This window comes from Perna viridis, chromosome 15, assembly GCF_037379345.1.
Source record: "Perna viridis isolate PV_CMFRI_1.1 ecotype Kerala chromosome 15, ASM3737934v1, whole genome shotgun sequence".
NCBI classification, from domain to species: domain Eukaryota; kingdom Metazoa; phylum Mollusca; class Bivalvia; order Mytilida; family Mytilidae; genus Perna; species Perna viridis.
The window spans coordinates 19,721,216-19,746,101 of NC_142459.1; the positions used below are offsets into that span (position 1 = coordinate 19,721,216).

The following is a 24,886-nucleotide window of genomic DNA, read 5'->3' on the forward strand; positions in this document are numbered from 1 at the left end:
GGGATTTGTGGTGACTTTATTTCTAAGAACATTTGTACTTATACACGTAGCTGCATTTAACAAACTCAGTGCAGTTTCTGTTTTTATTACTCTCGAGATTCACATTCATATGAAAAAATGCAAAATATGTCTTCATGTGTTTTAAAACACATGGGAATATACAGTCATATAGGTGAAGGACCGGTATTGTAAAAATATGCTTTGTTTTATCGAAAATATATAAACTCATATGTTTTAGAAAATCATATGAAAACCACTCTTTTCATATGTGATTGATTGATTGATTGTTAGGATTTAACGCCCGAGCAGCAATATGTCAGCTATATTCAGGGATGGGATGGGATACAAGGATAATAAAGTCGACAAACTTTGATTGCCTCTAGAAAAAGGGGAGGGATGGGTAAGGCCGGGCAATTTAGCCTCCTGTGGCGGAGCGCAAAGGTTCCTACTCCTATCGAATACCACAGCAGGGTTTTTTAACGTGCGAGGAACGTGGAATCTTACCCAACACGGTGCACCCTTATGGTTTGCGGTCAGGTTTTCCGTATTATAGCCTGACAACCCCAGCATGCAACACGCCAGGGGTACCCCATTCCACCACCTGAGACACACATCCCAGTTGCTCTGTGGGCAGAGCGCCTAGCCTCCGGCTAGGTTTCTGAGTACTTTTTACTCGCCTTTTACGACAAGCGTAGCGCTGCAGGTCTATTCTTTTGACACCCGGACCTGCACGGGGGTGTTTTCATCGTAATTAACGCAGGTGCAGCAAAAAGTTTTTACATACATCCGGTTAATCATTACTCATAACTTTGGACATGCACATTACAGATGCATAACGATTTATCGACATTGATATCGAACACCGGTAACATGTATATGTATATGTGTGCATAAAAAATGAGTGACGTGTTTCTGTGTCACAACTGAGGAGAAAGTGACGATAACAGTCGCCATTGCTACGGTTTTCTTATACTTATTTTATAGAAAATACTTGAAATGTAAGTATACACTACAGTTTCGAGATGGCACCAAACCAGTCTGTAATATCAATAGAATAATGCTATGTAATGTGCTGCACACCTGATTTCTTAACTACATACTATCACTAAGCCACATCTTGTATATATTTACTTCTTTTTAAATAATACAATATTTTTTTCTAAATAAAAACAAGAATGAATGTACGATGAGTAGAAAGTCATCACCTACTAGGATGAGTAGATCGACTTCGAGTTTATTGCACACTATTTCAGTACTGAATGTCTATCACGTCTATTTATTGCCGTCTTGTCCTGAATAGCTGAGTCACATGATTGTAAGAAAACTTTAATACTGAAGAGCTCGGATGCGTACTATTATTTGTAGATATGTGTAGGAAATACTATTAGACAGTCGACTATGCAACTAAGTTTGTTCTTTTACGCTTTTGTTCATTTTAATTTGAACACTTTTTTTTAATTTTTTATCGTCACATTTGGTTATAAATAGGCTGATTTATTGTCAGATATTCTTCTAGATGTAAACATTTAGTTAAATAATGTTCCCATAATCATAGTTTCTGCGCAGCAGCCAGTTATTACTCTTCATGCCGTCTTTGGCCTTTGTTAAAATGGTGTTGGTATAAAAAAAGATTTTATACTTCAACAAGGAGGGCGTGTCCAATTAATATTTGCGTTTTACACAATTTTCTGTATCGACTTAGGCGTTTTCATACACGTTGACCCACCATACAAAAAAAAAATAATGATAAAATAAAATGGGATGAAACGCAGAAAATGAGACCTAAATTTTCAACACTGGCCAAGAGTGAAAGGCACAAACTGTCAACATTGACCAGAAAATCAATAATAATTCTATTCAGTCTGGCAGATGGTGTCTGGGTTTTGATTTTCCGGGCCTCCTTTTCTTCTTTATATCAAAATTCTGTTTGTATTCACTTCCTTTTTACCTTTTAAAATTGGCTACTTTTCACTTATTTATTATTCATATTAGCGGCTATATAGTGTTCATCAATGAGATAATTTCTAATCAATTAGTTAGAAAAATAGGAAAGATTGATTGATTGTTGAGGTGTAACACCTGACCAGCAATATTTCAGCTATATTCAGGCGATGAAAATGAAATGGATGAGAAAATCAACATGAAATGATGATGAAATGGGAAAAGGGACACCAGAATTATAGGGTCGGGTAAAATACCCCGTCCATGAACAGGAAGTAGAAGTGCAAAAAACCTGAAAGCGCATCCAACGATTATGCTTGTTTGTTTGTTGGATTTTTAATAGGGGTACCCTATTCCACCACATGGGGTACAAAACCCAGTTACTCTGTTGGCAAAGCGCCTTGGCCCCCAGTTAGGGTTCTGACCACTATTTAGATTGATTATTGGAGTTTAACGCCCAACAGCAATATTTCCGCTATATGCAGGCGATGATTGATTGATTGTTGGGGTTTAACGCCTGAGCAGCTATATTCAGGCTATGAACATGAAATGATGATGATGAAATGAAAAATGGGACGCAAGGATAATAGGGTGGACAAATTTTTATTGACAGTAGAAATTGGGAGGGATGGGTAGGGTCGGGCAATTTAGCCTCCTGTGGTGTAGCGCAAAGGTTCCTACTCTTATCGTAAACCACAGCAGATTTTTTTAACGTGCGAGGAATGTGGCATCTTTCCCAACACGGTGCACCACTATGGTTTGCGATCAGGTTTTCAGTACTATAGCCTGACAACCCCAGCATGTAACATGCCAGGGTTACCCCATTCCACCACCTGGGACACACAACTCAGTTGCTCTGTGGGCAGAGCGTCCTAGCCCCCGGCTAAGATTCTGAGCAATATTTAGTCACTTTTTGCGACAAGCTTATCGCTGCTGCAGGCCTATTCTTTTGACACCCCAACCAACAAAGGGCCGAAACAAGAAGACCATAAACCATAGTTGTAAAATGTCTTTGGAAAAGTGCCAAGTTCCTTGCACGTAAAAAACATGCTGTCGTATTCGAGCGTAAAGTATATTAAAGTAGGAACCTTGGCTTCACTACAAGAGGCTTAACCCATCCTATTTCCAGTGGCAATCTAAATTAGTCGACCCTATTATCCTTGTGTCTCATCCTATTTTTGTTATCATCACAGCGCGCCTTGATTTATCCAAGATCGTGCTTCTTAGGCGTCACAAATCAAACAAGCATATTTTTTTTTGCGTGCGTCTAATTCCTCTGTCTAGTAGTTTTCCTTGGATAATATTCTTTCGATTACTGCCGTTAGAATCATAGATAAAATATTTTTTTTTCGATATGTTCTCGTTCGATCGCTGAGTTTTTGATGTTGAAGATAATTTCAAATCAAAGATTGAGTTAGCGACTTGAAAAACTGACTGATGAAATGCTATTCAAGTTAGAAAAAGTAAAGATGTATATCATATATCAATAAATTCATTTGCACTTTCAGTCGGTGAACTCTACCATAACATGATTCTTTTGCACTATTGAAAATATTACGATATTACAATAGGCTTACCATCTTTTCCTTACGATGTTATTTACATCACACAAAATGCTACTAACATATATCAATGCCATGGACTCCAAACAAATAATATTCAATAGATGCATTACTACAGAGCATCTATCATTTGTTATTTACTTTTGTTCCTTAGCATTATTTTAGATGGATGGACGAACAAGGTGATTCATTTAAACCATATAACCACATGTTGAGTGGATGTTAATATTACAAAACTCTACTACATATGATTACTACAGAGCATCTATCATTTCTTATTTACTTTTGTTACTTTGCATTATTTTAGATGGATAGACGAACAAGGTGATTCATTTAAACCGTACAACCACATGTTGAGTGGATGTTAATATTACAAAACTCTACTACATATGATTACTACAGAGCATCTATCATTTCTTATTTACTTTTGTTACTTTGCATTATTTTAGATGGATAGACGAACAAGGTGATTCATTTAAACCGTACAACCACATGTTGAGTTGGATTTTGATGTTATAAAGCTCTACTACATATGACAGCCTAAGGCATTGGGGGGGGATTATTTTGAGAAATAATAATAATATAATTCCAATACTCAGGCATTAACAGAAGAAAAATCAATACTGTGAAGGTACTTTAATTCGTGGATTATTGAATTTGTGGTTTTATTGTTTTCAGTCTACACATCAAAGAAAATCTCCTTCTCTTTAGGAACAAAATTTTGTGGTTTGGCACTCCCGGGAAAAAGAGTACCCACGAACAATAGTACATTAACAGTATTTCACCCATTTCGAAGCAATGAAGGTTTTCAAATATTTTTTTTTCTCACTCCGGTTGTTAAAAAAATGAAAAAAAAAATCGCGCTTGTGCGAAAAATGTTTTCTTACTCAATATAAAATTTAGACCCCTTAAAAAATGATTAGCGCCTTTAATATTAGCCTGTTAACCACATGTAGCACATACGAATTCCGATTAGTACAAACAAGGATTCGTTCGATTAATTATTGGTCAACTGTTATCGTCCTCAATATATTAGTCATTGGAAGTAAACCTAAGGTTTTTTAACGTGCGAGGAACGTGGCATCTTTCCAAACACGGTGCACCACTATGGTTTGCGGTCAGGTTTTCCGTACTATAGACTGACGATCCCAGCATGTAACATGCCAGGGTTACCCCATTCCACCCATGGGGCACACAACCCAGTTGCTTTGTGGACAGAGCACCTTATCAGCACTATTTAGTCGCTTTTACGACACGATTAGCGCTGCTGCAGGCCTATTCTTTTGACACCCGGACCTGCAAAGTTGTCTGGTGACTCCCTGTTAGAGTTATTGCCGTGAAAGGGGAAATTGCCTGTTTTGTTTTTTTATACAGTTTTTAGCCACTATCTGGAAAACTATGATAGATAGAAACTTCAATTTCTTAAAAGATCCTTATGATAAGTTCTACCAAAGTCTCCTTTGGTCAAACTTAACTGACAACGTCTTAATTTAATTGCCTTTGAAGGGCACAATTCAACCAGGTGAACGATTCAGGCTTCTGGGAGCCTCTTATTCCATTTCATTATTTTATCATCCCATTTCATGTTCATAGCCTGAATATAGCTGAAATATTGCTGCTCGATGTTTAACCCCTACCATCAATCAATCAATCAATTTGAAAAACAGTTTTTATTTATCATGAGCTCAGAGCAGAATTAGAAATATTAGCCTGCTTGCCAGCCTAAAACTGGCTATTTTTTGGCAGGGCTGGCTAATTTTAGCAACAATTTAAATAGTCATATAGTAAATATAATGAAAAAAATGTATTCAGGACTGGCTGAAATTTGAGCAAGTTTCCTACCCTCTTAAGAGGTCTTTGAAGAAGGTCTTTTTGCAATGTTCATAAACAAATTAAAGATTTTTCAGGTACATTTATGTAAAAAACAATTGCGGGGGGGGGGAGGGTTTCATCTAAATATTGAAATAATATAATGAGTCCACCATTCTTCATGTTGCTTGTTTTCTTCAGCTCTCCAACTTGGATATTTTTTTTGCATTTATTCACGTTATATTAGTATTCTATCACTTGAAGAATTTTTAGCCAGCTCATTCACTTCAAAGCCGTTTATTTCAAAACTTTCTCCAAACGATGGATTTTAACAATGAAATTTAAATTTTCTACTTTGTCACTTAATCAATCATGCCCACTGGTTGAGAGTTTGAAATTCTATTATCTATTCGTTGATACTGTTCAGTTCTGAACTGGACAGTTGGGGTTCCAGCATTTATGTAGCTGTTTCCTAAATTGATTGATTTCCAGTAACAATATATCTATATTAACTAAAATGAACTCAATGACATTTTGAAAATGAGAGTATTGAAGATTTTTCACAGACTAAGAATACCCCTAGAGCTCTTATCTATTTGCACAATATTAATTTTCTAAATCTTTGAAACATAGGTAATCAACAATTGCTAAATCAGAAATGATTAAAGTTGAACTAATCAACACAGTATCCTGACTATTTCCTCTCAACGTAGCTTCACTAGATGCCTAAGAGAACAATATTGAGATAGCCTTTAAAGAGCACCACCATAACTTCACAAATGCACAACATATTGTAAGGGTTCAATATTATAGCCTGTCAAAGGAGGGTAGGCTCATGTTTCCTAAAATTCATATTGGTGTAAAGAAAATATTTCACATGTTTATTCAGGTAATCATGCAATTTGGAGCTATTTTTAAATAACTTAATGCATTTGACAGCATGCTCACAATATCCAAAAGTTAATGGTTTATAAATTTCTGCTAACATGCACACAACTACATATTGTGTCCATCAATCAATTAAAGTATCATCATATTCAGCCCAGTAATTTCAGGACTTGTAGTTACAAAAACAAGACTGATGGACATGAGCTTAAACTGTATGGATACTGAAGCAACTGCATAACAGATATAATGTATCTCCAATGAGTTGTTTAAATCTGACAAGACAAATAATTTCGATCTTACATACCACTGCATGAATAAAATTACTGACGGAACAGCTGTTCTTCGACGTGTTCTTTTTCTTTTTACATATGCAGGTATAACAACTGGTCTCGATTTCACAAAAAGTCGTATGTGTAAAGTTGATCGTAAGTAATGACGTCATGAAGTAATTTAGCATTGTGAGGTCATGATTTACGATCAATTTCACACTTACGATTTTTGTGAAACCGACGTCTGGTGCCTAAAAGTGAATACAAGCATAACCAGCTTAAGCTAATTAATTAAGGCCAAAACGCCTAATTAGAAAATAGCAATGTCTTATCACCTGTCCAAAATTGTGTTTTAATGTGTACAAAACGAGTTGATATAACAGGAAATGTTTTGAGTGGCACATAGACACAATATTAAGTCTACATATTGTGGAAACAGATATGAATTATTTCCGAATTCTTTTCTTGTGCATTTTGTACATGCATTAATGTATAATTTCTTAATAACATTAGTTGAAACTAACTTTGCAATTGACCAATTAAGGGGGAGCTGTGAAAATTGCAATTGGAATTTTGGTTTGAATTGATGAAATAAAGAAATGAATGACGGACAAGTGTATTTCACAATAGTGAAAGCCTAGACTTCACTTATCAAAAACACTTACACGTGGTGAAGTGATTGTGGCTGTTCTACGAGATGTTGTTCCCTGAAATCGATGATAAATCAATTACATGACAGTTTTCACGTCTTATGGACACTGTATAATCAATTATAAGCTAATAATAAGGGAAAAATGTTGCCTGTTATCCTTACAATTCATCAAGGCAAGTTGTTGAAACAGACAGAGGATAGCAGTACATACTGACAAAGGATTCCTACATAACGTATTTTGGTGTGTATTATACGCTTTTATGTAATGTGCTCAGTGCAATTTTGAAGGTCTGAACATGGGAAAACAAGTTTTTTTGGCTTAGAGTGCAGTGAAATTTTGTAAGAAAAAAGATCTATATTTTACACTTGATTGGTCTATTTATTTACCTTGATGTGGTATTTCCTATGAAAATGTAAAGGAAAGAAACTTACATGCAGACTTAAACATCATGTAAACATCAGTTGAATAATTCTAATTTCAAATTTTGATAAAATTGACACAGGGTGTATGAAAAGGCTTATTAAAAACAAAATCGAAAAGCAGACATTACGGTTTTGGTTATAACTCCAATTTCACAATTTTTCATTTAAAAACGTACTTTTTAGAAAGAAAATTGTAAGAAACTATCAAAATAAGTATCAGAATAATCATTTGTAGCTGTAAAAGCATTTGATATTGAGCGTTTAACAAAAAACCACTTTGTTACTTACCAGTTTTCAGTTGTTTCATTTTAATCTCTAACTATGTTTTATAAAAAAAGATTATATAATACAACCTTTGCTTGAAACATGTTATTAAGACATTTGAACATGATTTTAAGAAACTATCATAAACAATTCAATACGTAAAATGTTTTTGATGATTAAATAAAATTTCCTTCATTAACATTTCCCTTCCAGTTTGTTTACATTACACAATGTCTTTTCTTGTACCAAAATCTTTTATTTCATAGACAATTCTGAAACATTGATGTATAATACGCACCCCAATGTTCTGGTAATAATTTCTATGTAAAAATGTGAGCATAATACACACCCAATTATGGTACCTTTAATTTTGTGGAAGGGGTCTAACAATGAGCACATTCAGAATAGCAAATAATTGAACTGAACATATTTCATTGCCTAAAGAGCAAAGGGATTGGACAATAGTTATTTCAACTTATAAACGTCCTTTGTTTGTTACGATTTCTTATATCCTTTCTTTTTTAAGTGTCTAGCTGTCATTGCTTCATTTGCTATGGAGTCTTGATGAATGCCTTCAACTTCTACCATATTAAATTAAATTTGGAAAAACTTTTACTTGCACTTGCTCTTCTTCGGGAACTGACTCTTCTACTTTGCTGCCCAGATTTATGTGTTTCTAGTGACTACAATAAAAACAAATAAAGACTATTTTGTGTATTAGTGAAAGTAATTTCATATTGCTGGCTTAGGCAAATTAGCCTCTTAGTGGTTATTTTACTGACTCTAGAACAATAACCTCTTAAGTCCGGTTAAAAGCCAAAGGTTTGAATATTTCAAATATCAAATTTCTGAAATTCTGTGTTATCATTATAATTGGACAGTGTAAAAGTTATCCCACCTGTAATCAAATGATCTGAAAAAAACAAACCAAACAAAAAAAAAACCCAAAACAAAACAAAACAAAAAAAACAAAAACAAAAACAAAATGAAAAAAAAACCCAATTGTTATGAGTTATGAGAAAATAGAAAAACTGTATGTTTATCATTATTTTGCCAGAACACATAAATCAGCTACTTTACCTGAGTTGGTATTTCATAAAAGTAAACAATGCTCCCTAAATTTATCCCTGAAATGTCACTCCTTTATAATAATTGTTGAAAAACCAAACGATTCAATAAGTATCAATTAATTTGAAGCACACAACATATACTAGAGTTATCTGTTGACTGTACTACAGCATCCTTCTTCTTTGCTGCACAGAACCTTGGCCATTTGACTGTCTGATCTAAAACAAATTGAGAAGGTCATTAAAACTTCTGCATAAAGACTTAATGTTAAATGTTTTCTTTTACTGACTATTTATTTCATACATTTATAGTATTTTGGTTATAAACATAATAAAAGGTGATATCACTCAAACAGTCTTGCACAGGACATTTGAGCAGATTCAAAAATAAAAAAAAATGTTTGGACTTTTAGTAGCTTAATTTATGTTTTTACCTGTAAGAATAATGTGGACATTGCAGCAGAAAAAATATATTTATTATTCACACTAGATCGTCTTGAGGTGCTGACTCCTCTACCTTGTTTCTCATGAGTTGGTGTTCTTACTTCTGCTGCCTTTTAAGTACAGTAGATAAAAAACCCAATAATTTTGGTTAATTAATACTGTGCAATAGATATCTTTTTTTCCTGACATTTCTTACACATTTTAATCATAAAAATCTTCAGTTATATTGGTATTTATCTTTTTCTCTTGCATTTCAAAACTAGATATGAACTTTATAGTGAAAAAATATCATAGGTACTTACTTATGTCCAAATGACTTAAGTTAAGTTGAGGCTACCTGAATTATTTCAAATTATGGCCTAGGTACACAAAATGCATTAACCATTCACATTGACATTCTGCATTAGATGCAGAACACACTTAACTTACATTGGAGTTAATTGTTTCAGCCGTCATCCTTCGCTGAACAGGTTGTGTCCCAGATCGATTTGACTGTCCAGTCTGAACAAAACAATTAAGAGTGTCATAAATACGATATCATTTTGCCCCGTGCAGGTCCGGGTGTTAAAAGAATAGGCCTGCAGCAGCGCAAAGCTTGTTGTAAAAGGCGACTAAATAGTGCTCAGGAACCTAGCCAGGGGCTAGGGCGCTCTGCCTACAGAGCGACTGGGATGTGTGCCCCAGGTGATGGAATTGGTACCCCTGGCGTGTTACATGCTGGGGTTGTCAGGCTATAATACGGGAAACCTGACCGCAAACTATGGTGGTGCACCGTGTTGGGAAAGATGCCACATTCCTCGCACATTAAAGAACCCTACTGTGGCATTCTCCCGGAGTAAGAACCATAGGATTTTGCCACAGGAGGCTAAATTGCCCGGCATTACCCACCTCTCCCTATTTCCAGTGGCAATCAAAATTTCTCGACCCCATTATCTTTGTGTCCCATCCCATTTTTCATTTCATCATCATTTCATGTTCATTTTATCATCCACTTCATGTTCATCGCCTGAATATAGCTGAAATATCACTGCTCGGGCGTTAAACCCCAACAAACAAACAAGCAAACAATCCTACAGAAACCAAAAAAAAAAAAAAATACAATCAACTGGTGTAAATGGTCATAAAAAGAATGTTAATACTGTCAGACAACTCATAGTATCATGGTTATCTTAAGAGTTGCGTTTATCTTCATTATTCTTCTATAGTTAAGGAAACAACAGTATTTTGACCCTTACCTTTTATTTTTGGTAAAGACCACCATGTTTTTTGTTACCAATGATACATTTTAAATGATCAGTTTGTGCAGGAAATCATAAAAACATTACCAACTTTCATTGTGTATGTTTGCATAATTGCTGAGATAAAGATGTTCAAAGTTACACATGTGATAAATGACAAAAAATCCTTTTCAGGGGTCATAACTCCTACATCGGGAGAAGAATCATTTAAAAAAAATTATCATAGGTCCGTCTTCTGAATGTAACAATTTTACTCTCATATATTAACTTTGCTTCATTCAACGGTTCTTAATTTATTTGCAAAAAAAGTGGTTTGTCCCCTATTTTCATTATTTAAGTAACAGGGGCCATGATATTGCTGGGACCTAATTTCCAGCAGTCATTTTGTGCATGATACCCTAAAAACAATCATACCAACTTTTATAGAATTATGTAAAACTGTTTCTGAGGAAAAGATTCAAGAAAGTAATCACATCAAAAACAGCAGAACAAAAACCTCAAAAAGATGGCAATTACTCTAACATGGGGAATTAACTTTACCTAAACCACATTTGTTTAATCTTCTTAACATTATTGGACTGAGTTTTTTGCACCCAGGATCCCCCAAACAGGCTATACTGAAGGAATATACTGAGTTTGTTCTTCTATAAGCCCCATCAGCAGGAGTCAATCCAGCTCTGCTGTCATGCTGGGTTCTGAAACTAGCAAATCTGTTGGAAAAAGTAAAACATCATACAACTGATCAACTACAATAAGAATAATATATTTTAATACCTGATAACATGAAACATTATTTGCAGAGTGATTGGTTGAGTACCATCCTATTATTAAATTAGTGAATGTGATTTCTTCCTGACTTCCTGTAATATTTTGGCGATGCACAATTTGATTAATATTTATTAATACATTAATAGCAAGCATTGATGTAAGCATGTGTATTTCTGGTGATCTGCTGTCCCTGTTGTCAAGAAAACAATTAACACTGATTATACTATCCAAATCAAAGCATACAATGTAGCTTTTCTATGACAGGAAAGGCAATAATGTCCTCTTTGGAATTAACAGCTGCCAGTTGCGTCTGAATTTTGTTTGCATAATATGATACAGTACGTGTAAAACATTATTAACCTATAATGAACTGTAATATTTATCTGACCCGCTACAATAAAAAAAGAATGCTCCTGGAGATTTCTTAAGGGCTTAAAATTGTAAAGTATACCAAATGCTACTAAGTCATTGTACATTTTGAAAGTGTGAGGAAGTGGAGGAGGGGGTGTGACTGGTTGGATCCTTCTTGACAAAAAACAAAACCCATTTTTTACTAATTTTTACTACAAGGTTAATCTGAATTCCAATTTGTCCTAGTAAAAATTTGAATTCTGATTTGCAATGGTTTAAACTAGTACAAATCAGAATTCCAATTTTTACTGGGACAGTTAGATATCACATTTGCCCTAGGGGATTCCGGATCGTCCTGACTTAAATTAATGAGTGTACATTCATTAAAACGTTATACCATATAGCGAGTAATTTTCGCGGCTGGCAAATTTCACGATATGCTTGATATAGGGGGTATTAATTTTCCGCGATCTTTAATTTTTGTGTGCTTGAAAATGAGACCAGATGCCGGGGGGGGGGGGTAGATAAAGGATTCGGTCTATGGGAGTAATTGTGAAATATCAAGACTCAAATTTTGCGATTTTTATTTTCGCGTTTCCCTGAACCTCGCGAATATAGCGAAAATTAGAACCTTGAAAAAATTTCCCGCTATACGGTTATATGTTTAAATAACAAAACAAAAAAAAAATGAATATGTGTTGGTGTTATATAATGATAAAATAATTGTCTATTTATCTTTTACAAAAAAGTAGTAAGCCATTTAACTTATCCCAAATTGGTTCATCCCTGTGACCTGACATTTAATTCCTTTTTTAAACTCTTTAAAAGTGTGGTCAATTATTATCATTAAATGGTAAGTGATAACATTGAAGACCATAAAAGATTGTTTTATGAAAAAAAAAAAATTAGTAAAGTATGAGTATAAAAGCAGAGGATGCTTACCCTACCGGTGCACCTGGTCCATGCTCCCAGTTTTGATTTTGACTGCCACTAGAAAAAGGGGGGATGGGTAAGGTCGGTCAATTTAGCCTCCTGTGGCGGAGCCCAAAGATTCCTACTCCTACCGAATACCACAGCAGGGGTCTTTAACGTGCGAGGACACAGTGCACCACTATGGTTTGCGGTCAGGTTTTCCGTATTTTAGCCTGAAACCCCAGCATGTAACATGCCAGGGGTACCCCATTTCACCACCAGGGGCACACATCCAAGTTGCTTTGTGAGCAGAGTGCCTATCACCGGCTAGGTTTCTGAGCACTATTTACTTGCCTTTTACGACAAGCCTAGCGCTGCGGCCAATTTGCTCTGTAACATATGTATAAATCCATGATTTTGCTAGGTGCTGAAATATACAACATCTGTAAATAGAAATATCGTGTTTTGAAAAAAATATATTATCATCTGACCCCCACATTTTGTGTCTGAGGAGTTTTAAAGTCCTTGACTACACCTACGATTCTAGAACATTTTTTTGTATACTCAGAAGGTATGGGGAAGCTCATAGTGCTAGCTGATGCCTACTCCTTATCAAATATTTATTAACATGTTAACCTCGCCAATACCAATCGTCGTCCTTGGAGCTATTTTTTTTTTACATTTTCTGATATAATATATACGAATGCACACTTCTCAGTGTGCTAGGAATGATTCTAAGATTTGTCACCAAATAAGAAACCCCGAAGAACCTTTAGATGTCAGGGAAACAATGTGATAATGTCAAGAACATTACAGTTAAAGGATACTACAGTATCAATTTAAAGCAACGGGGAATATATATTTTAATCAATGGCGTGTACGTTGCGATATATTTATGTCTCTGGCGATACATCCCAAAGGGTGGTTATCGGAGATATGAGTTCTTACCCTGACATAAAATTGCCCCCACTAGCAACGTCTTCTGGTTCTTCTTCTCGCCTGATTCTGCTGAGGCTCCTCCTCATTCAATCTTGAAATCTTTGTAGATTTGACATTGATGTCAGGCGCGGATGGAAAAAGATGGGGGAGAGAAACGCTTCGTCTAGTTCATAAAAACCCGCCAGCTGGAAGTCTCGTGCTAACCAAGAGGCAATGAAATAGTGAATTCTATTGGCAGAGACAATATTGTATTCCAACATGTGTTCCAATTTTTAGCAGTATCTAGATAGTTGTATGAAGTATTTAGATGGTCGTGCAAAGAAGATCTAGATAGTTGTGAAAAGCATCTAAATGCTTTTGAGAAGCATCTAAATACTTGTGAGAAGTACCTAGATGCTTGTGAGAAGTATCTAGATAGATGTGAGAAGCATATAGATGGTTTTGCGAAGTATTTAGATCCTCGTGAGGAGTTTTTGTGTATCTAGATACGTGTAAGAAGCATCTAGTTACTTGAATGAAGCATCTAGTTACTTGAATGAAGCATCTAGGTAGTTAAGCGAAGTATCTGGATACTTATTAGAAGTATGTAGATAGTTGTGAGGAGTATCTAGATACCTTTTAGAAATATCTAGATAGACAATTACAATTTTGACATGAACGGCCACTCATTATTTTCAAGAGCCAAGAAAGTAGTAAAATTTTGTTTCGAAGCGTGCATCAATGTTGGTGCGCTAACGACAGGGTTTGCATTTACTTAATATGTAATGAAATTCTCAACTTTAGTTTGAATCAGGTGTTAACAATTTTATGATTTTTTTATCTGTCGCTGTAATTTTGTACTTGGAAATTTTCTTATATCAAATAAAGATCTCACTTATCATGTATGTAACAATATTCCAAAATTTGTTTGAATCGGATGTTAACTTTTCCGGTTGTCGTCCGAAAACCGATATTGACGCCAGCCCGCCATCACCAAACAAATAGCCTAGTTAAACTTCGTTGCAACTCGTCTAAAATTGATAATAAATCTCATCATTGAACGAGACACTACAATCAAATGTTATTTACATAAAAAAGGTAGATTTAAGAAATAATAATAAAAAGAAAAAAAAAGGAAAAAAGAATAAATTTGATAAATATTGAAAACTTCAGAATGTGATGCCTCCGAACTCCAGATTGATACCATGATATGTAAGCCAAATCACTCCTGTCTCTTGTCTAAAAATTGGAATGTTTAACCATGGTGATTAGAATAAAATATCATAAAAAAAACTCTGGACAGATAAGGATATACACATTTCCATTTATTTCCAATTGTAAGCGTTTTTATGTTATTGATTTATTGATTGATTGGTATTCAACATCCAATTAGCAATATATCAGCAGCATCCAGGCGATGAACATGAAATAATGAAATGATTGATTGATTGATTATTTGATTATTGGGGTTTAACGCCCGAGCATCCATAATAGGGAAAATAGGGAGAAGTCGGTAGGGTAGGGCAATTTAGCCTTATGTGGCGGAGCCCAAAGGTTCCTACTCCTATCGAATACCACATAATGGTTCTTTAACGTGCGAGAATGGGACACAAGGGTAATGGGTCTATAAATTTTGATTGTCACTGGAAACAGGGAGAGGTGGGTAATGCCTCCTGTGGCGGAGCCCTATGGTTGCTACTCCGGGAGAATATCACAGTATGGTTTTTAATGTGCGAGGAACGTGGCATATTTACCAACACGGTGCTGAAATAATGAAATGAAAAATGGGATGAGACACAAGAACAATATGGTGGACGAATTGTGTTTGCCTCAGTAACAGAGAGAGGGGTAAAATGGGGCAATTTAGCCTCCTGTGGCGGAGCTAATCTTGTCGATTACCACAGCAGGGTTCTTTTTAAAGTGCGAGGAATGTGACATCTTTCCTAACATGGTGCACCACTATGAATTGCGGTCAGGTTTTCCATATTATAGCCTGACAACCCCAGCATGTAACACGCCAGGTTTACCCCATTCCACCACCTTGGGCACACATCCCATATGCGCCTTGTGCAGGTCCGTGTGTAAAAAGAATAGGCCTACAGCAGCGCTAAGCTTGTCGTAAAAAGTGACTAAATAGTGCTCAGAAACCTAGCTGAGAAACCCAGCGCTCCAGCCCCGGCTAAGGTTCTACGCACTATTTAATCGCCTTTTACGACAAACTTAGCGCTGCTGCAGGCCTATTCCTGTGACACCCGGGTCTGCACAGGGCTATTAAACATGAAAATCTTACCATGGACAAGACCAGTGCCAGAAAAGTAACACCGTAGTCTTTGCTAACATTTGACGCAGGTAGTATAAAAACAGACATATCATGCTTTTGTTAAATTTTTCACAAAGTGAAGATGATGATGTGTACAGAATTCCTTTTAAATATGAAACCTTTTTTTTTAAAAGACTTACTCTACGTACAATTTTCCAGAACTGTCAATATACATGAATACTGATTACTTACCAATAGTGAGAATAAGGTCCCAAAATCTAAAAATATATTTATCACATATTATTCTATATCCTATGAATCACCTCAACCTTGAGTCATCACCCAAGCAGGTTTTAATGTTGTAACTAAGTTGATGGTGGTGTCTTTGCAAACTAAAAACTTTATAATTAAGAAAGAAAACTGGAGTTTAAAACAAGTGATGTAAGAATTCTCCATACTAGTCTTTCAAAATGTAATGGCATGATGTTTTCTCTTAGCGTTCCAGCATAATATTGCTACATATTTACTTATATAGATTTTGGAATGATCTGGAACGATATCATCAGTACATACATTATTTTAATCCATAAGCGATTTACATTGTTCAACTGACGATTGCTGACATTGAATATCAAACATGTGCTATAAATGCCTGTTCAGTGTTAAGATGTGCCAATCACGTTGTACTTATCTTTCTTAGTATGTGTTCTTCTGGTCATTTTATGTCCTTAGTTATGTGTGTCTGTTTGTCCATGGATTACATTCTTTTCATTTCTGCTAGAATCTTTGTTCCCTTGATTACCCTTTGTTGGACAATGAAACGGTGTCTATTCGTCTTGATATTTTAACCTTTAGCAATTTACATACCATTAAAATCAGGGCCTTGATGGGCCTCCACCTCCACAGAGACAAAAGTCTGTCCTGACCTTCTTGTTGTCCTGTGTAGTTACAAAGGAAAGAAGTTTTATTTTGGAATTTGTTTTAAGTTTAAATGGAATATGTGATGATACCTATCAGAATTATGTAAGAGTAATTCCAAACTAAATTGTGTAGTACTATAAGTTATAACTACAAGTATACCTTCAACAGTACAGGACATTTTCCAAATGTTATGATTGCAATATATGTCGTGTACTGTTGAAGATCTATAAAATTTCAAAAAATATTGAAATTATAAGGGAGGTAAGTGACATTTTGAATAAACTAATGTGCAACATGTGCTTTCAATAGACAGGCGGCAGAAGTGTTCAATAAGTTTTTTTTCACAAATATGGAAAGTCACGATAAGAAACAAAAGATGTATTTTCTTTCTTTTGACGCCCCGTGCAGGTCAAAAGACCAGCAGCAGCGCTAAGCTTGTCGCAAAAGACGACTAAATAGTGCTCAGGAAACTAGCCGGGGATAGGCGCTCTGCATACAGAGCAACTGAGATGTGTGTCCCAGGTGGTGGAATGGGGTACCCCTGGCGTGTTACATGCTGGCGTTGTCAGGCTATAATACGGTAAACCTGACCGCAAAACATAGTGGTGCACCGTGTTGAGAAAGAACACTGCTGTGGTATTCGATAGGAGTAGGAACCTTTGTGCTCCGCCACAGGAAGCTAAATTGCCGAACCCTATCCGACCCCCTTTTTCTAGTGGCTATCAAAATTTGTCGACCCTATTATCCTCGTGTCCCATCCCTTGTTTCATTTCATCATCATTCATGTTCATTTTATCATCCATTTCATGTTCGTCTCCTAAATATAGCTGAAATATTACTGCTCGGGCGTTAAACCCCAACAATCAATCAATCGTTCAAGTGTAGTAATTATATAATACAGTACATTTATTTACACAATAAACTAGAAAACTACGACAATGTAGTCAAGAAAAAAATTTTTTTACAAGTTTAAAATGCTTTACAAAAAACACAAAAAAGGGCTTGCAATGGACTTTTTTCATATTCTCAACTTAGACTTTTTTTTTGTTTTGCTTTTGTTTTTGTTTTTTTAATTTTAACAAAGTGAAGTAACATTCCAACTCGACAGATTGATTTACTGCCCCTTTGCAGCAATGGACAGTAGTAGACTTTAAATTCAAATATTTGACTATGGCAGCTGTGGTAAGTACTTGGTTAGTTTTGGAAAATAATTTCAAGCTATTTCGCTGTGTAACAGTTTATCGGATGCTGGTGGGTTTTGTCCTTTTGAAAAGCTTGCTAAAATGGCTTGCATACCATAAATATGAAAACAACTACCGTACTCGTCCGTGTGTTGCCCGTATCCGTGTATTCTGCGCACCCACTCCTTGGTAAGGGAGATCCACAAAAAAGTTAGTTTTCCGTGTAGAACGTGTAGAAGCAGAATACCACGTGCACATTGAGATAAAAGGATTCGGGTAAATACCCTGAAATGCACATCTTTCATCATTAATCTGTTCAATAATAGTATTTTTCTTTGTCTCCTCCCGTGACTTTTTATGAGCAATTCGGCAGGTGTTTCTAGAAAAGCAGAGGACGCTTACCCTACCAGTACCTCTGGTCCATGCTCCGAGCTTTTAGTGGAGTCTGAGTTGCTTATTTGCTTTTGTTACTTTGTATGTATGATTTTAGTTACTTTATGATCTTTGTTGTGTATGTCTGTATTCCATGCCTGGTATTTGTCCCTGGAGAACATTCTATTGATAACCGCTAGAAGCTGGGTTCCCTTGAGTACTCTTTCCCTGAATTTGCAACCCATTTATTGATTAAAACAGTTTATACAGCGATGCATTGGAACTAACTCAGCTGAAAGTTTTCCGTTTCCTGCTTGTATGCAAACCAGATATTTCATCATAACAATGGCTTCAAGTCCGACCCTTTATAAGAAAGGTGTTTTAATTTGCCAAGTTGTGTATTGATATTTGGAAACAGTTCATCAAGCGGATAAAAGGATTAGTGATAATTGTTTTACTTTCGAAATTGATCTTTTGTTATTTGATAATTAAATGACAATGGGCAGGCTGGCATTCCCATTATTGTGTATTTAACGCTCCACGGCACACAGGTGAAGATATTAGACGGCGTGTTTTGAGAAACAGAGATGAAAGTGACTTTTGATGAAAAAATCTAAATATTTGGTCTCAGGGGGCGAAGCCCCGGAATATCCAGGGAATTTAGGTTTTTAACCCATTTTTGGCATGACCTAAGAATGGTTTACAGTTTTTGCATTTGTTCGAAATAAAAATGCAAACTACTGATTTGTTTCAATATATATTCACAATTTATAATTTCAAATCAAAGAACTTGGAGAAACAAGACAAAAAATCAGTCTCCTTCACTTGAAGTTCGAATTTTCATTTTAAATGTTCGTTCCTTGAACCTTTCTTTTAGAAAAGATCGTTGACCCACGAGGAACAATGTCAACTGGTTCTTTTTTACGAACAACCCTATCGCCACCGAGATAACAACTTCCGTTTTTAAACCGGTGTGGTGTGGTTCACCATTCAGTCATTACCAGAATCCGATAAGGGTATCCTCTACGGAACCAGTTTATAATGTTTACAAAAGCCGTGTGGGAGCGTTTGCGAATAAAATATGCCAAGAATCATCCTGAAAACGAGTTGATTTTACCAACATTTTTCTGGATGATATTTATTTAATCAGAGACACAACCAAGCGTTTTGAATGGGCCAACTGGGCACAAAATCGTCAAAAGTAAGAACCTTGAACACTTAGAACAAATAGTTCAAGCTTGATAGAGCTTTGAAATTAGATTGCTTAAAGGTAAATGAATCTAACAAAAAATCGAGGCAGCCCTTTCCGCAGTCAGGAAATGTTGGCCATAGCTTTGTTCTTATGTTTGATTTTAAGTTTTAAAGCATTGTCATCGAATTGTTTTCTGTGGATTGTATTTCTTTTGTTGTTGGGGCCTATCAGAGCTTACTTGAAAATGTGTGGTTACACTTGTTGGAAGACTTTTGGGTGATCTCTGAAAGCTAGTATTTACTGTTTTGGATTTAGGTTAAATGCTGTGACATTTCACTATTTAATTCTTTTTTCTTAAATGTGAGTCAAATCACAACTCCAAATATATCACAGTCTTCCTTAGATGGTAGGACAACATGTTCAATTTCAAATAAATAAATTTACTTATAGTCAATCAATGTCCGGACTTCGAGTAAAAAAAAGCTTCTATCTGGTTCTTCCAACCAAAACAGTTCAGATCTAAACCCTAAAATAAAGTTCATTAGTACCTTCGTGGTATATAATATTGGGATTTCACCTCCGCTTTGTTCAAACAAGGATATGTTCGATTGATGGACTATTCTCGTTCTTAACATATCTGCCATAGGACGTTACCTTATCATTAAGGTGTTATAAGAATACAAATTCATTCATAATATTCTGTGTTCAAGTTCAGGATCTCTTATCACAATGTCGTAACCTTTATGTATATAGAACGATAGATACTGCGCGTACTTTACCACGTTAGAACACCTAGATAAGGATCGTCATTTCATTTCAGATTGAGGAGTTGCGCAAAAGAAATTTACAATGTATTCTTTTGTTTTTTGTGTGTTGTTTGCCGTAATTTATTCTACACAGGTAAGTTTGAGAATATTACATTTTAAATAAAAGTCTAAGGGGGTAACACAGTCAAGATTAGTACCTTGTTAATTTTGTTACCACAATTTATATTATTGCATTGAAAGGAAAAAAAAACAGTATTTTCATGATTCGCGGTTAAACATGTGACTTATAACAGTATAATTCAGAAAATGTCAACACCAAGTTTAAACACTCCAAACATAACTGACACGTGTATGTAATTGAGCCCCGTGAATGTCCGGGGTCAGAATAATAGGCCTGCAGCAGCACTAAGCTTGTCGTAAAAGGCGAGTAAATAGTGCTCAGGAACCTAGCCGGGGGCTAGGCGCTCTGTCAACAGAACAACTGGAATGGGGTACCCCTGGCGTGTTACATGCTTGGGTTGTTAGGCCATAACACGGTAAACCTGACCGCAAACCATAGTGGTGCGACGTGTTGGGAAAGATGCCACGTTCCTCGCACGTTAAAGAACCCCTCTGAGGTATTCGATAGGAGTAGGAACCTTTGCGCTCCGTATGTAATCGATTGTTTTGATTTCTAATGTAAAAATGTAAAATCGAGACATGTTTATCGTAAAAGACTTAATACCACATAATTCTACGCAAATCTTACTTTTGATACATCTTGCTAAAAGTATTTTCACTAACTGTAACGTAGTATATCAAAGCTTTTTACGTTAGACAGTCTAATATAATCAGTAATTAAAAAGTATCTTTTTAAATGTTCACAAATGTACAGAAAGAAAAGATAATGCTTTAGTTTAAAACAACCCATTTTCAGTTTGTTTTGTTTGTTTGTTTTGGTTTAACGTCCGAGCAGCAGTATTTCAGCAATATTCAGACGATGACATGAAAAAGGGATGGGACACAAGGACAATGGGGGTCGACAAATTTGATTGCCACTGGAAATAGGGAGAGGTGGGTAGGGTCGGGCAATTTAGCCTCCTGTGGCGGAGCCCTATGGTTCCTACTCCGAGAGAATACCATGGTAAGGTTTTTAACGTGCGAGGAACGTGGCATCTTTCCCAACACGGTGCACCACTATGGTTTGCGGTCAGGTTTTCCGTATTATAGCCTGACAACCCCAACATGTAACACGCCAGGGGTACCCCATTCAACCACCTGGGGCACACATCCCAGTTGCTCCGTGGGCAGAGCGCCCTAGTCCCGGTTAGTGTTCTGAGCACTATTTAGTCGCCTTTTACGACAAGCTTAGCGCTGCTGCAGGCCTATTCTTTTAACACCCGGACCTGCACGGGGCCCCATTTCAGAATAACAAAATTATTTCAGCATTAAAATGTAAATGCTTACTATATTTTGTACACATAACAAGGCATTCACAATAAGAGAAGACAGAGGATGTCCGAAAACAGATGGTATATTTGGAATATGTCTATTTGACCCAAAAATGAATTGCCTGCGTCAGGAACAATGTCCTTCAGGTCGGTGATATTATTTTAAAGTGAATTATTAGTTGCTCATATCAACCCTTCTCTCTGAATTGAGCCCCGTGAAGGCCTGGGTGTCAAAATAATAGACCTGCAGCAGCGCTAAGCTTGTCATGAAGGCGACTAAATAGTGCTCAGAACCCTGGTCTGGGGCTAGGACGCTTTGCCCACAGAACAACTGGGTTATGTGCCCCAAGTGGAATGGGGTACCCCTGGTGTATTACATGCTGGGGTTGTCAGGCTATTATACGGAAAACCTGACCGCAAACCATAGTGGTGCACCGTGTTGGCAAAGACGCCACGTTCCTCACACGTTAAAGAACCATTATGTGGTATTCGATAGGAGTAGGAACCATAGGGCTCCGCCACATAAGGCTAAATTGCCCTTCCCTACCGACTTCTCCCTTTTTCTAGTGGCAATCAAAATTTGTCGACCCTATTATATTTGTGCCCCATCCATTTTTTCGTTTCATCATCATTTCATGTTCATTTTATCATCCATTTCATGTTCATCGTCTGAATGTAGCTGAAATATTGCTGCTCGGACGTTCAACCCCAACAAACAAACAAACTCAAGTTGTACTGTGGGCAAAGTACCCTAGCTCCCGGCCAGGGTGCTATTTAGTCGCCTTTTATGAGAAGCTTAGCGGTGCTGGAGGCTTATTCTTTTGACACCCGGTCCAACAGGTAATTTATGAAGAATTGCCCTTTTCTTATACCATTGACTTATAATTATCGAAGGCTTTTAGAGCATTTTCATCTGTTGAATACCTTATGGTGACCTTTGATTGTATTTAATGTTTGGGATTTATATTATACGCCGGTGCTTTTGTTGGGGTCTATTCATTTCTCTCTATACTTGTAAATAGACTTTGCCGGTTTTTAAAGGTCTCTGATAAAGTAATAAAGTATTGTTCCTTTTGGTTGATTGCTTGTTGTCGTTTAAGGTCCAATATTTCCTAAATAATCATGGTGACAAAAACGCTCAAGACAAGATTAATTAGGAATATAATGTAAAAATAGGGAGTAATTGTTATGAAGAAAAAAAGATATTTACTGCAACATACAAATGAAAGTAAAAGGTCGGGTATTTTATTAATATGTAACAGTTATATTAACGATAGGAGCCTACTCAGAAAAAGAACTACAGATAGCTATAGGTTGTTTTACATTCAAAACACGTTCAGTGCACTATTAAGTCCCCATTTATGACAAGCTTAGTGCTGTTGTGGGCCTATTCTGTTGACTCCCGGGCCCGCATGGGGCCAAACAACCGCAATGCATTGTTATTGTAAACTGATAAAGGTAATACGTCACATCAATACATCTATATCAAAATGTTGGTATTCCGAAATGATTCCAATTAGTATACAATTTGAATGTACCTTTACGTATGTGCATTCGTCATTTATACGTTGTGTCGTAACTAGAGAATAATTTACGTCATAACATTATATTTTGTTATAATTGATTAACAGTCAGCTAAATGAATTGGTAATGTATCGATTTCTCTTTATGACATTTTGAATTGTAATACCCTCACATACACACCCTTCAATTCTTTTTCTAGGTTATAGTTGCTGCCCGTTCGGTTGCGGAAACCAATGTTTGGCAACTACCACACACAACTTTCAACATCCAGGTATTCAATGATGATTAGGCAGACAAATAAGAAAGAAAACTTAACAAAAGCAGGGCCTAATATATACTGAATTTTATTCAACCGTACAGTGGGTAACTTCGGTGGGGTGCTAATTTTGACATATATCAAAAATGTTTGCTTACACTGTAATTACTAAGATTATCAGAGACTTGGCATCTGCCAAATTATTAACACCATAATTTTATCTCAAAATTGCCATAATAACCCATGATACGGCATATCATACTGCACGTTTTATTTCTTTTATTAAGAACTGAATTCCCCTTTCGAAACCATACCATGCCATCAAAGTATTCGTGTTTGTTTCATAGGAGTGTAGAAGGCATTTCGGAAGTTAGGAAATGTGTTATTACCATCTATTATGTAACATTTGCCCTTTCTTTTGGGATTCTTATATGGATACTATAACCAAACAGTGAATTGTAGTTAATTCATGTATCGTATAATGTGAAAGAAACGCTCAACAAATTACCTGTAATCGTTTGCAAAATGTCTGTTGTAACATGTGACGATGGCCCATCTTGTAGGAAGAAACCTGTCAGTTTTACTACATGTACCCTTTAAAATTTTTCAATTTATCTTAACTTTAACCTAATATACAATCCGTAAAATCAAACCCTAGCAATAATACTATTCGCACAAGAATACGTAATATATATACTTCCAATGCTACGTATATTTGTAGGAACATGTCCTACCAATCCAACACCAATGTCAACAACTGCAACGTGTAAACATGACCAGGAATGTAAATACAATGAAAAGTGCTGTGGAAGTGGTTTTTGTATTGCTGTCAGAGACTTCGCAGTTCCTGTTCTTTTTGTTCGACATTAAAAAGTATAGGTTATTAACATTTCAGTTTGCTTTATCAATCAGAAACAGCATTCCAGGGTGTAACTAAATAATTCTATTACGTAAGTCATATATATATATATAAAACCTACGTTATTTCTGTTTGCTTTCAGTTATCGGGATGATTTCTATGACCGTCGTCGTGTGTTTGACGCGTACATGTAAACATGACTACAGGTCAAACGTACGTCTTAGTTTCTTTGTGGTCCTTAAGGCTTCGAAATATAGTATTAGCTCTGTGATAACTGGATTGTGCTGTTTACTGGCATGAAATATTTGATTTATTGATTGATTATTGGTGTTTAATGCCCGAGCAGGAATTTAGATTGCCACTGGAAATCGGGAGAAGTGGGTAGGGTCGGACAATTAGGCTCCTGTGGCGTTTCACCACTATGGTTTTTTGTGACGTTTTTCGTATTATGGCTACGACGCCAGCATGTAACATGCCAAGAATACCCGGTTCCAACACCTGGGGCACCCAACCCAGTTGCCGAGCCCCCTTGCCCTTGGCCAAGGTTCTGAGTACCATTTAGTCGTCTTTTACAAGATTAGTGCTGCTGTGTTCCTAATCTGTTGACACCCGGAACCG

General features: G+C 36.2%; 2 protein-coding genes and 1 long non-coding RNA gene across 4 annotated transcripts in view; 1 reads left to right on the forward strand and 2 right to left on the reverse strand.

Annotated features, from left to right (window-relative positions):
- LOC148597374 (uncharacterized) overlaps positions 1–7,539 on the reverse strand; it is a 36,289-nt gene extending 28,750 nt beyond the window's left edge. Inside the window, exons 1-2 of one of the 2 annotated variants that reach the window (XM_088563850.1) lie at positions 7,135–7,539; positions 6,505–6,720 (exon numbers count right to left, since the gene is read on the reverse strand). In XM_088563850.1, coding sequence (XP_088419976.1) covers positions 6,505–6,657 — 153 coding nt within the window. In that variant the 5' untranslated portion in view covers positions 6,658–6,720; positions 7,135–7,539. The remainder of the gene's footprint in view (positions 1–6,504; positions 6,721–7,134) is intronic. The other variant, XM_088563849.1, reaches the window with a different exon arrangement.
- A 1,979-nt stretch (positions 7,540–9,518) lies between these two features.
- LOC148597375 (uncharacterized) lies at positions 9,519–16,865 on the reverse strand. The gene is made up of 4 exons (XR_015919216.1): positions 16,777–16,865; positions 16,634–16,704; positions 16,019–16,044; positions 9,519–9,820 (listed from the first exon to the last, which is right to left on the reverse strand). It is a non-coding gene; the product is annotated as an uncharacterized LOC148597375 (long non-coding RNA).
- A 3,307-nt stretch (positions 16,866–20,172) lies between these two features.
- On the forward strand, positions 20,173–24,298 carry LOC148597376 (perlwapin-like protein). The gene is made up of 4 exons (XM_088563855.1): positions 20,173–20,332; positions 21,668–21,776; positions 23,353–23,424; positions 24,131–24,298. The coding sequence occupies exons 1-4, from the start codon at positions 20,282–20,284 to the stop codon at positions 24,277–24,279; spliced, it is 381 nt and encodes a 126-aa protein (XP_088419981.1). The 5' UTR covers positions 20,173–20,281; the 3' UTR covers positions 24,280–24,298.
- The last annotated feature ends 588 nt before the right edge of the window (positions 24,299–24,886 follow it).